The 13,134-nt window shown below is 40.7% G+C and overlaps 2 protein-coding genes across 2 annotated transcripts; both read right to left on the bottom strand.

Moving 5' to 3' along the window:
- Positions 1-933: 933 nt before the first annotated feature.
- Positions 934-5,606, bottom strand: hsp90aa1.2 (heat shock protein 90, alpha (cytosolic), class A member 1, tandem duplicate 2). The gene is made up of 11 exons (XM_014984608.2): positions 5,445-5,606; positions 4,183-4,332; positions 3,708-4,074; positions 3,492-3,625; positions 3,038-3,370; positions 2,781-2,946; positions 2,504-2,694; positions 2,234-2,381; positions 1,866-2,134; positions 1,440-1,773; positions 934-1,361 (listed from the first exon to the last, which is right to left on the bottom strand). The coding sequence occupies exons 2-11, from the start codon at positions 4,330-4,332 to the stop codon at positions 1,252-1,254; spliced, it is 2,202 nt and encodes a 733-aa protein (XP_014840094.2). The 5' UTR covers positions 5,445-5,606; the 3' UTR covers positions 934-1,251.
- Positions 5,607-5,941: 335 nt separating this feature from the next.
- On the bottom strand, positions 5,942-10,102 carry LOC106916349 (heat shock protein HSP 90-alpha 1). Its single transcript, XM_014984609.2, has 11 exons — positions 9,864-10,102; positions 9,106-9,255; positions 8,659-9,025; positions 8,420-8,553; positions 8,011-8,316; positions 7,749-7,914; positions 7,449-7,639; positions 7,212-7,359; positions 6,858-7,126; positions 6,424-6,757; positions 5,942-6,324 (listed from the first exon to the last, which is right to left on the bottom strand). The coding sequence occupies exons 2-11, from the start codon at positions 9,253-9,255 to the stop codon at positions 6,215-6,217; spliced, it is 2,175 nt and encodes a 724-aa protein (XP_014840095.2). The 5' UTR covers positions 9,864-10,102; the 3' UTR covers positions 5,942-6,214.
- Positions 10,103-13,134: the final 3,032 nt, after the last annotated feature.

The raw sequence follows: 13,134 nt of genomic DNA, 5'->3' as shown, positions 1-13,134 counted from the left end.
TTAAAACTCAAATATAAATATGTAAGACGTTAATATGCTTCAACTACTCCCAATTTATGTGTACTTTTTATTTCTAATAAAATATATTTTTGTATAGATGTTTGCTTTTTAATGGTAGTTAGTTAATAAACTGAGCAGAAAACAACCAAAGCCATTTTAAAAGCAATGCCCTTTCTACAAAATAGTGGAACGCATTTTGACACCACAAAACACCTTTGATATTTTTCTCCCTACAATTTCTCTAGATCGTTTTTTGTAGCTCAAATATGAACAGGCCCATATGTTTGCATTTGATTTAACCGAGCTTCACGCTCTAGATTTAAATAGATAAGAATTTTTAAGTTTCCATTAGCATATTTCCTATTATGTAAACCCAGCCACAGTAGAGCATTAATTCAGCTTCACTAGGCATGTTTCAGTTTCCAGAAAAACCAAAAAAAGGAAGTAGACAAGTGCAACTAATCAAATTCATTTGGAAAAGGATTAACAGCAAACCTGAGCGCCTCTATATATATGTTCTGTGAAGCATTTATTGCTAGCAATCTGGAAATAACTAAGGTCATAATTCTGCACTCAAAGCTTGTTTAAGACATTTTCAAGAGGATGTTCAATTGAATGCATCAATATCTGAACTGGGTTAATGTTCTCTGGTATTTTAGTATTAGATTGAAGATTTTTTTCATTATGTTGTAGAAATCAATTAGGCAGCTTATGTTATTTTTACCCCCCTTCTGTACAACATTTTAACCACATTTCACATTCTGTTCAAATCTAGATTTGTATGAGTTGGAGAATAGCGTTACATACATTTTGCAGTGTTTCAAGGATAACCGTAGAATACAGCTACTGCTCAACTTTAACTTAACTTGCAGAAGTTCAGTATTAACTCTAGAAGCATCACAATTTTAGTTGATGCACAATGAACCAAACATATTCACATGTTCAACTTTTATTGAATGTGCTCAACTGCTCCAAATAACAGTATCAGATATTTACAGTTAAAGAAAGAACAAGCCTTGGAATGTCAATAAATAAAACACAAATGCAGTGAAACTTGAGGTACAAAAATCTGACACTTCAACAACTGAAAAGTAAAGTCCTAAAATAGGAATGATCTGAACTTAAAGGTGTCAGTGGGAACAGAAACAAGTGGTGACATTCCAAGATCATTTACAACATTTAGATTTGAACTGTACAATAAGCCTTTTTTTTCTTTTTTTTTTTTAACGCTAGTGACAAACAGGAGGGAGCTTAGTCCACTTCTTCCATTCTGGATGCATCATCGTCACCTTCAAGAGGAGGCATGTCTTCGGCGGGAGCAGAGGTGGCGTCATCCGACGTCGTGTCGTCCTCATCGATACCTGAAAGAGGAATGTCAAATGAATTACTAAAATCTATCCACTGGTTTCTATGCTGTGTAATAATTTAGTGGCACATACCAAGACCAAGCTTGATCATTCGGTAGATGCGGTTGGCGTGTGTCTGGGGGTCTTCCAGTGTGAAACCTGAGGACAGCAGGGCGGTCTCGAACAGAAGGATGACCAGGTCCTTCACGGACTTGTCATTTTTGTCAGCCTCTGCCTTCTGCCGCAGAGTCTCCATGATGGGATGGTCGGGATTGATCTCAAGGTGCTTCTTGGCAGCCATGTAACCCATGGTTGAATTGTCCCTCAGCGCCTGAGCTTTCATGATCCTCTCCATGTTGGCTGTCCAGCCGTAGGTGCTGGTGACGATGCAGCAGGGAGAAGAAACCAGGCGGTTGGAGACTGTGACCTGTGCCGGGATGCAACAACTATGTTAGGTGCTTTATTACAGACAAGAGCTGAACAAGACTTGCAGTTTTCTTTTGGCATCTTACTGCTCACCTTTTCCACTTTTTTCTCCAAGATGTCTTTCATGATCTTGCAGAGGTTCTCAAATTGAGCCTTCTTTTCCTCCTGCTTCTTCTTCTCCTCCTCATCCTCAGGTAGCTCCAGGCCCTCCTTCGTTACTGAAACCAGGTTCTTTCCCTCAAACTCCTTCAGCTGCTGGACACAATACTCGTCAATAGGCTCGATCATGTAGATGACCTCCAAGCCAGCTTTGCGAAGACGCTCCACAAAGGCAGAGTTGGCCACTTGGTCCTTGGTTTCACCTGCAAAGAGAGACACCGCAATGCTTGTAAATTCGCATGAAAATTCTACATTAGTCTAAATCTTATTCATAGGAGTTTTTAAAGATGAAAAATACTCACCTGTGATGTAGTAGATGTGCTTCTGGTTGTCCTTCATGCGTGTGACATAGTCTTTGAGGGAAACCATCTCATCTCCAGAGGCTGAGGTGTAGTAGCGCAGCAGCTCAGACAGCTTCTTCCTGTTCTGGGAGTCCTCATGGATACCAAGCTGCAGAAAAACAGCCCAGCTATTAGCATCAGGCACTCAGAGACAGCTTCCACTTAAGGGTTCCAGTCAAGATATTTGTCAAGAAAAATGGCAACATTTCCTAAAAGCACACAGACTCGTACCTTAATGTTCTTGGAGAACTGTTCGTAGAACTTCTTGTAGTTGTCCTTATCTTCAGACAGTTCTGTGAACAGTTCCAGGCACTTCTTGACCAGGTTTTTGCGGATCACCTTCAGGATCTTGCTCTGCTGCAGCATCTCTCTAGAGATGTTCAGGGGCAGATCCTCAGAGTCCACCACCCCTCTGATGAAATCTAACAAGGGAGACAACTTTGTTTTTAAACCTGCACTATTCCAGTTAGTTAATTTTGGAGCAAGCCTGCAGTTTAAAAATACTTACTGAGATACTCTGGGATGAGCTCGTCACAGTTGTCCATGATGAACACCCTGCGCACGTACAGCTTGATGTTATTCTTCTTCTTTTTGTTTTCGAACAGGTCAAAGGGGGCACGGCGAGGCACGAAGAGAAGAGCACGGAACTCTAGCTGGCCCTCAACCGAGAAGTGCTGTTCAGGGTGAAAGATTACAAGTTATTTTGGTGACAATTTAGACAAAACACGTTTTTTTTTTTTTTTAAACACAAAAACTGAGACTTACCTTGACAGCCAGGTGGTCCTCCCAGTCATTGGTGAGGCTCTTGTAGAACTCTCCGTACTCCTCATTGGTGATGTCATCTGGGTTGCGGGTCCAGAGGGGTTTTGTCTTGTTCAACTCCTCCTGGTCGATGTACTTCTCCTTGATCTTCTTCTTCTTTTTCTTTTTGTCTGAAGATTTGTCGTGGTCGTCCTCCTCATCTGATCCAACGTCTTCAATCTCAGGTTTGTCCTCATCCTTCTCTTCTTCCTTCTCCTTCTCCTTCTCGTTATCCTTCTCCTTCTCCTCCTCCTCAGCCTCGTCGTCACTCACCTCCTTGTCCCGCTCCTTCTCCACCTGGCACGTGCAAAATTAATTGGAAAGGCATTTGTTAATAAGAGTACAACAACAAATAAATAAAAAAGCTGATGAAGCAGTAGCATAAACCTGTATTATGTAAAATATCCCAAATGCTTACAAAGAGTGTGATGGGATAGCCAATGAACTGCGAGTGCTTCTTCACAATCTCTTTGACTCGTCTTTCCTCAAGATATTCTATCTGGTCCTCCTTCAGGTGCAGAATCACCTTCGTTCCGCGGCCCAGCGGTTCAGCTATACAGCAGAAAAACAAGTCAATTCATGTTGCCTTTAAATCACTACATAAGCCTCTATCCTTTGTGTTAAAGTAACTTACAGTTGTCTAATCTAACTGTGAATGAGCCTCCGGCAGAGGATTCCCAGGCATACTGCTCGTCGTCATTGTGCTTGGTGATGACCGTGACCTTCTCAGCGACGAGGTACGCAGAGTAGAAACCCACACCAAACTGACCAATCATGGAGATGTCTGCTCCAGCCTGCAGAGCCTCCATGAAAGCCTTGGTGCCAGACTTTGCAATAGTGCCCAGGTTGTTGATCAGGTCGGCCTTGGTCATGCCGATACCCGTGTCGGTCAGGGTCAAAGTGCGCTCCTCTTTGTTGGGCCTGATTTCGATTTTGAGGTCCTTGCCAGACTCAAGCTTGGAGGGGTCGGTAAGACTTTCATACCGGATTTTGTCCAAGGCCTGTTGATAGGTCGACAAGTTAGTAATATGCTTTTTTTTTTTTTTTTTTTAAAGTGATGTTACAGACATTTCATTTCATTTTTGACTGGAAATTGAAGACAAACTTACATCTGAGGAGTTGGAGATAAGCTCTCTGAGGAAAATCTCTTTGTTGGAATAGAATGTGTTGATAATCAGGGACATCAGCTGAGCAATTTCAGCCTGGAATGCAAAGGTCTCCGTCTCTTCCTCCATTGGTTGATCATGTAGTTCAGGCATCTAGGTAAAAGCGGCAGATACAAGCTTTTAGAAAAAGTATTAATTTTGCCAAACGCAATTTAAAATCCTGCTTTTTTAAATGTAAATTTTTTTCAAAAATAAATGAAAATGCAAAGCAAAAACAAAATCTAAGTTATAGCATTATTTAAATGTAAACAAGGATATTGTATTCATGTACAAATTTCAAGACTTTTGAATAACACAAATAATACCAGTGTTTCTGGTTATCATTTACTTTAATCATTTCTTTGTTTTTGTGTTCTGTCATCTGACAGAAAATCTTTAATTATGTTATTCGTTTAAAATACAGTACGTTTTGAAACAATAAGAAAAAGAGATATAGGCAATGATTTTGCTTTTGGAGACAGCTGGCCTGACAGATTGTCCAGTTCAACCCTGCAACTCAATCTAAAAACCACGTGCTTATACTTGTCATTCCAATTTCTACACTTTGTAATCACACGTGAATGTGTAGACATGTTTTTAATCATTCCGTTTTCTAATAAGGGTTTGATTTCGCTCATAATTAATTTCGTCCATGATGTACAAATGACTCGACAAGAGCACGTGGTTTCCAGTGCTAATTCCAGGAAGAGCAGCGGCGCCCCCTGCAGGATTCGTGGCAGAAATGCGACGTTCTAGAAGCTACCAAAGATGCAAGGAGTCCAGCATCCTCCACGATCGAAAAGCCCCTTCTTCTAATCACAATGGATGACATCCCAAAGCCAAACTGTGAGTCTTAATGCTGGAAGCAGGACTGAACATTGGCAGAGTAAAAAATTAAAAATATTTTAGAGAAAATAAAAAAGTCCACAAAGGAGCCACCGTGTAAGGAGGCTGCAGAGTTTAGACATAACTGTTTTAATTTAGCCTCCACAAGTCTCAATTTTAGAGGTAAAAACGTGACGTTTATTTTAGCAATAATTTATTTACCCACATAAATTGATATAATTTTAGAGGCTTCATTCGGTAAACTGTGAGCTTTGACATAATGTCACAAATTAAGCTCCAGTTTAAATTACCATTGGGAAACGGTCACCCTTAACGGTTTTGTGGCTAACTAAGAATAGTCCTCATCATGGGGAAATTTAATGAAGATTTTCTCCATTTACCTTGGTCCTCCAACGTGTGTCGAGGGCTCCGGAATGAGATGTGTCCTGGTCGCTCCCGTGCGCTGCTACTTTGTCTGGTAAAGTATCTGTCTGCACCTACTGTCTGTGCGGCTTTTGTAGTCTCTCAGAGCGTTCGAGAAAATCCTAACTGAGAGCTTCCAGAACCGTCTGGAATTCTCTGAGGTGCTTACAGCTGATTGGTCAACTGAAATGTCAATCAATGCATATACCCGCCCGTCTTTCCATTTCTGGCAGAAGGGGGCGGCGTTGAAACGGAGCAGAGGTTTGTTCAGGGAAGAAGGCACGTGTGAGCAGAAACGAGAACTTACCATGCCGGGTTCGCTGAAGATTCCAGAACGTTCAATTTAAAAAAGACGGTGTCGATGGAGAAAATGAAACCTTCTTTCTTACATTATAATCAAGCATTTTGCTTGTGTAAAATGCAGGGTGGCTGATGAAATCGCTCATGCAATTGCCATTTAATAAAAAGCTACAGGTTTGATTTACATATTAATTTTATTATAAATTTTAAAGCTTTACATATAAAATGTAACAGTTACAAAAAAAAAGTCAATACCTCTTGACTCTACTCTTATGTTCTCAAAAGGTCTAAATAAATATATTAGAATGAAGATTAAAATACATGGTCTGCATTACTAAAAACAAACTTGTCAAGTTGACACTTTTCAGAAATAAAGTTGAGGTAAAGAAAAAGTCATTTTAGAAAGCAATAGCACATACAAAAATAAAAACTAGGTAAGAACAGTATTTTAGTCAACTTCTTCCATTCTTGATGTGTCATCATCTCCTTCTAGGACTGGCATGTCTTCATCAGCTGGCTGAATGAGGTCTTCAACTGCAGAGTCATCATCATCAATTCCTACAATGAAATACAGTAATGAGCGGTGTCTTCATAAATATATAATTTAAGAATAGGTCCGATCATGTTTATCCAAATAGTCAACAAAAATAACCCTACCAAGGCCAAGCTTGATCATTCTGTAGATGCGATTTGCATGAGTCTGGGGGTCTTCCAGTGTGAAACCTGAGGATAGCAGGGCAGTCTCAAACAGGAGGATGACCAGATCCTTCACAGCCTTATCATTCTTGTCTGCCTCTGCCTTCTCCCTCAGTGTCTCAATGATTGGATGCAAAGGGTTAATCTCAAGATGTTTTTTGGCTGTCATGTAACCCATGGTTGAGTTGTCCCTCAGTGCCTGAGACTTCATGATCCTCTCCATGTTGGCTGTCCAGCCGTAGGTGCTGGTGACGATGCAGCAGGGAGAGGCAACCAAGCGGTTGGAAACTACAACCTGTGTTTGAGAGGTTTTGTGTTATTGCGATGCTCAATTATAGCCGGGTTTCTGTTGTTGTTGTCAAGACAATAGTTTTGACATTTCAGAAAGAGATTACCTTTTCAATTTTTTTGTCAAGGATGTCCTTCATAATCTTGCAAAGATTCTCAAATTTATTTTTGAGCTCCTCGTGCTTCTTCTTCTCATCTTCATCTTCTGGAAGTTCCAGGCCTTCTTTGGTCACAGAGACCAGGTTCTTTCCATCATATTCCTTCAGCTGCTGGACACAATACTCATCAATAGGTTCAATCATATAGATGACCTCTAGGCCAGCTTTGCGAAGACACTCCACAAAGGCAGAGTTGGCCACTTGATCTTTGGTTTCACCTGTAAAAGTTGTTGCAGACTCATTTAATCAACATGCTTTTTAAGAAATTGGTTAGATAAATCAACACTTTGATGAAGAACTAACCAGTGATGTAGTAGATGTGCTTCTGGTTGTCCTTCATACGAGAGACATAGTCTTTGAGGGAAACCATCTCATCTCCAGAGGCTGAGGTGTAGTAGCGCAGCAAATCGGACAGCTTCTTTCTATTTTGGGAGTCCTCGTGGATACCAAGCTGAAATATGGAATGATCCATTACTGCCAGTTACACTTCACATTTTAATACAACTTGGACATGAATTTAACTCAGAAGAATGAACTTACCTTAATGTTCTTGGAAAACTGTTCGTAGAACTTCTTGTAGTTGTCCTTATCTTCAGACAGTTCTGTGAACAGTTCCAGGCACTTCTTGACCAGGTTTTTGCGGATCACCTTCAGGATCTTGCTCTGCTGCAGCATCTCTCTAGAGATGTTCAGGGGCAGATCCTCAGAGTCCACAACACCCTTGATGAAATCTAAAGGTAGGAGATAAACAGTGTTCTATTAGTAATCCACATCCAGACAAAATGTAAGTAAGATAAGAGATAAGAATAATTGATGTGTTGGCAGAAAGTGGTAACTTACTGAGATACTCTGGTATCAGCTCCTCACAGTTGTCCATAATGAAGACCCTCCGGACATAAAGCTTGATGTTGTTTCTCTTTCTCTTGTTTTCAAAAAGGTCAAAGGCAGCTCTCCTTGGTACAAAGAGCAAAGCACGGAACTCCAACTGACCTTCCACTGAGAAATGCTGAAGTTTTAAAATACAATATACATTTTCATTAGCTCTGTACACTAATAATCATGAATATTGAATAATCATTTTGGACTCTCATTGTTAGCTTACCTTGACAGCCAGGTGGTCCTCCCAGTCGTTGGTGAGACTCTTGTAAAACTCTCCGTATTCTTCATTGGTGATGTCATCTGGGTTGCGGGTCCAGATAGGCTTGGTCTTGTTCAGCTCTTGAGCATCAATGTACTTTTCCTTGACCTTCTTCTTCCTCTTGTTCTGGCCATCCTTGGAGTCTTCATCTTCATCTGAACCCACATCCTCAATCTTTGGTTTGTCCTTGTTCTCTGCAGCATCTTTCTCAACTTCCTCTTCCTTCTCTCCCTCGTCAAGGTCCACTTCCTTCTCTCTTGTCTTCTCCACCTTCAACAGATCAGAAGTTTGATTACTGTTTTCTTTGCATTTATTTTCACATTTTCAGTGCTCATTAATAGCTAACAATAGATTCTAATGTAAGATAACTTACAAAAAGTGTAATAGGATAGCCAATGAACTGTGAGTGTTTCTTGACTACTTCTTTGATGCGTTTTTCCTCACAATACTCTGTCTGATCTTCTTTGAGGTGAAGAATAACTTTTGTTCCTCTTCCCAGGGGCTCTCCTGAAAACAAAATCAAGTTGACTTTAAGCCACAGGAAAGGAGTAAAGGTATATTTGCATATGCTAATTAAAGCTAAAGTAACATCAGTAGAATACTAAATCATACCATTGTCAGGCCGGACTGTAAATGAACCACCAGCTGCAGACTCCCACACGTACTGCTCATCATCGTTGTGCTTTGTGATCACTGTGACTTTCTCAGCTACCAAGTATGCAGAGTAAAAACCCACGCCAAACTGACCAATCATGGAGATGTCGGCTCCTGCCTGCAGAGCCTCCATGAAAGCTTTGGTGCCGGACTTGGCGATGGTGCCCAAGTTGTTAATTAGGTCAGCTTTGGTCATGCCGATGCCCGTGTCAATCAGGGTCAAGGTGCGAGCATGCAGGTCAGGCCGGATTTCAATCTTCAGCTCTTTGCAAGACTCAAGTCTGCTGGGGTCCGTCAAGCTTTCATATCTAATTTTATCCAAGGCCTGTCCAGAGGAGAAAATGCTGTTAAATCATTGTTGAGTTCACAAATATAATAGATTATGTAAGATTTTAGTTCTCTTACATCTGAGGAGTTGGAAATGAGCTCACGAAGGAAGATTTCTTTGTTTGAGTAGAAGGTGTTAATGATGAGGGACATGAGCTGAGCGATCTCAGCCTGGAAGGCAAAGGTCTCCACTTCCTCCTCCATAACGTGTCCAGCTTTCTCAGGCATCTAAAGTAGGACAGACATGTTACTTTTTAAAAACTTTATTTTATATTGTATATTTCAATAGTATAAATATTTTTATGCTTCCGGTTTTACTAGTCTGTGCCATCTAGATGTGTTTTACTACTGCTACAAAATTCTTTGACATGGCCACATGGCTTACATGTGGTGGCTAATGGTTGATGAGCATATGCTCAAGCTGTCAGTCAAAGATTTGGCAAGAGGGTGGAGTTCTAGTGCTTTACCATCCCAAACAGGTTTTCTTTATAGCCTAACTTAATTTTTTCATAGAAACTAAATACAGACTGCAAATCATGCTGCTATACAATAATGTGAACATACTGCATTTACTGTTTGGGCCAGGCAGACAGCTTTTCCTGAACAGTTGTTCCACTGACTAGCAGCTGCTCTCTGGGTCAGGGTCACCCTACATGCCATGTGCTTCATTCACATTATAGTTCTATAAGATTCTTGTGGCAAAAGGGCTCTGCTTCTGCCATTTAAAAGGGAAGTGATACTAAAATGCAAACACTATCAATTCGCTTTAAGTTCTTAGTACTTTCCTTTATACATTTAAAACCACTTTCATTTTGTAAAATTTGTTCAAGTCTTACCTTGATTAAAATCGTTGGTTCTTTTCTTCAAGCGAATCGTCAAACGGACTGCTTTTCTTGTCGTTTCTTCTCAAAGAATTTCAAGTCTGCGCTTCGCTGCTGCTCCTGTGAGGAGTCAAGTCTGTCTTGATGTGTGTTCGCGTGAGTGTCCTTTGACTCTATGCAGACCACCAGGCCATGCTCACGTCTTTTTATACTTTAGGGGTGGTTTCTCGAAGCTACCCTTTGGAAGCTTCTAGAAAACATGTTCACAACTGTTGGCGAGAGGGGTTGAGGAAAGGCCGGGAAGGAAGGGGGAGTCAGGAAGAGAGAGCCCTAATGTTACTGTGCCCTTATAGGGGAGCAGAGTCACAAGCAGTGCCTGTCACTCACAGTGAGTGCTTCCCCGATAGCTTGTCGGGCTGGTAGGCCCCACAACCTGGTCTACGCGTCATAGGTGTGCATTGCTCTTACTGCCACTTGCTCTAGGATATGCCCATGAATTTGCCTACAAAGTGAAGCAAATCTATTTCAGTTTTTGGTGTGTAAAACTTGGTGGAATTTACACACCTGTTTTTGAGAGCTAGACAGACCCTACTAGTGTTTTAGTTTGGAACTCAGACAGGTTGACACAGTTACATACAATTTTATAGACAGCTAGACAGACTTTGTCAGATAAGCCACTGGAAATTGCTCATTGCGTCTCAAATAATTTTATAGAGAATTTATTCACTTACAATTTTAAGTGAAGCAGACATTTTTGAAAAGACTCAATCTGATAAAGTTTTAAGTTTGCACATGATTTTATGTATGCTGAACACAGTATATTTATATTGGGTCATGAGTGGCATAGGGTAGCTGAGTATGCCACTTAGAAAATCGTGGAATACCCAGGAATAAATATTGTGCAATACAGAGAAGTTACCGCTTCAATCGGTAACGTCTTGACGTGGCCAGTAGATGGCAGTATATTATACGTGCACCCGCTCTGTTATGTAATAGAAACGCTTCCAGCTGACTGGAGACGCTACTAGAAGCTGACTTTGTACCTGAACACGACGCGCTGTCGCAATTGCAAAATTTTCCATGCTGAAATAACTTTATAGATTTTATAATATTGGGGGATGATAAAATCTAATTTTGTGACAAGAAAAACAGATATGTAGATGTTTGTGAAATATTGAAGATAGTGTGTTTTTAACTGCATGAGTCATTGTAATCCGCATGTGCAGTCTCCCGTCAATTCTGGCTAACTCTGGTATATTCACAGAAATGTTGTCACCATACTATACAGTGTCCCTGTAATAAATAAATTGAATCAACTGTCATATTTTGTCAAACTTCAATATGTACTTTATTGGAATTTTGGACATAGATCTACAGAAAATAACCAAACAACGTGGAAAAGAATGAAAAGGTTAGTTTTTAGTTTAAAAAAGCAACCATGCAATTAAAAAATAAACTTTTATGCAACATCTAACAGATTTTATTCCACCATCGCCCTTTGTTCTGCTTTGCCTCTGCTAAAGAAAAGCATTGACATAGCATTATGCTGTTTGTTTTTAATAAGTCGATCTATTCAAGAGGTTATGACGTTTTAGTTTTCCTCTGTTTTTTTGTATGAAGACCAAAACATTTAATGTTGGTCTCATCTGACTACATGCATGTACATGCATAAATTTTAAAACAGATTCCATAGGCCTTTCATTTTGCCATAACAGATTCTTCCTTTTAATCTATAGGTCTATGGAACTCCTCCAGGGTTCTGCTACCTGTCATTTAGCCAGATAGTCCCAGTAGGTTTGCAATTGGGCAATACTCCTTCACAACACTGCTGCAAGATTCAAGGCTTGGAATATTGCTCTATATCAAACTCTGCTTTGCATACAGGTGCTGGTCATAAAATTAGAATATTGTGATAAAGTTCATTATTTTCCATAATGTCATGATAAAAATTAAATTGTCATATATTTTAGATTCATTGCACACCAACTGAAATATTTCAGGTCTTTTATTGTTTTAATTTTGATGATTTTGGCAAACAGCTCTTGAAAACCCAAAATCCCTGTCTCAAAAAATTAGAATATTATGAAAAGGTTCTCTGAACGAGCAATAAAAATAATCATCTGAATCAACAAAGTAACTCTAAACACCTGAAAAAGATTCCTGAGGCCTTTAAAAACTCCCAGCCTGGTTCATTACTCAAAACCGCAATCATGGGTCAGACTGCTGACCTGACTGCTGTCCAGAAGGCCATCACTGACATCCTCAAGCAAGAGGGTGAGAAACAGAAAGAAATTTCTGAACCAATCGGCTGTTTGCAGAGTGTTATATCAAGGCACCTCAGTGGGAAGTCAGTAGGAAGGAAAAAGTGTGGCAGAAAACGCTGCACAACGAGAAGAGGTGACCGGACCCTGAGGAAGATTGTGGAGAAGGGCCGATTCCAGACCAAATTAAATTTTCATCTCCATAAAACTTTTCAGCAGATGGAAGCATGAAGTGCTCCAAAATCTTCTGATAGCTGCTGCATTGATCCTGCCCTTGATAAAACCCAGTGGACCAACACCAGCAGCTGACATGGCACCCAGACCATCACTGACTGTGGGTACTTGACACTGGACTTCTGGCATTTTGGCATTTCCTTCTCCCCAGTCTTCCTCCAGAGTCTGGCACTTTGATTTCCGAATGACATGCAAAGTTTGCTTTCATCCGAAAAAAGTACTTTGGACCACTGAACAACAGTGGTCCAAAGTGCTGCTTCTCTGTAGCCCAGGTCAGGCGCTTCTGCCGCTGTTTCTGGTTCAAAAGTGGCTTGACCTTTGACCTGGGGAATGCGGCACCTGTAGACCATTTCCTGCACACGCCTGTGCACAGTGGCTCTGGATGTTTCTACTCCAGACTCAGTCCACTGCTTCCCCCAAGGTCTGGAATCGGCCCTTCTCCACAATCTTCCTCAGGGTCCGGTCACCTCTTCTCGTTGTGCAGCGTTTTCTGCCACACTTTTTCCTTCCTACTGACTTCCCACTGAGGTGCCTTGATATAACACTCTGCAAACAGCCGATTCGTTCAGAAATTTCTGTTTCTCACCCTCTTGCTTGAGGATGTCAGTGATGGCCTTCTGGACAGCAGTCAGGTCAGCAGTCTGACCCATGATTGCGGTTTTGAGTAATGAACCAGGCTGGGAGTTTTTAAAGGCCTCAGGAATCTTTTTCAGGTGTTTAGAGTTACTTTGTTGATTCAGATGATTATTTTTATTGCTCGTTCAGAGAACCTTTTCATAATATTCTAATTT

The sequence above is a fragment of the Poecilia mexicana genome, unplaced genomic scaffold, assembly GCF_051168715.1.
Source record: "Poecilia mexicana isolate PSO_F unplaced genomic scaffold, ASM5116871v1 scaffold_21, whole genome shotgun sequence".
NCBI lineage: Eukaryota > Metazoa > Chordata > Actinopteri > Cyprinodontiformes > Poeciliidae > Poecilia > Poecilia mexicana.
This window is presented reverse-complemented; position numbering and strand designations above follow the sequence as displayed.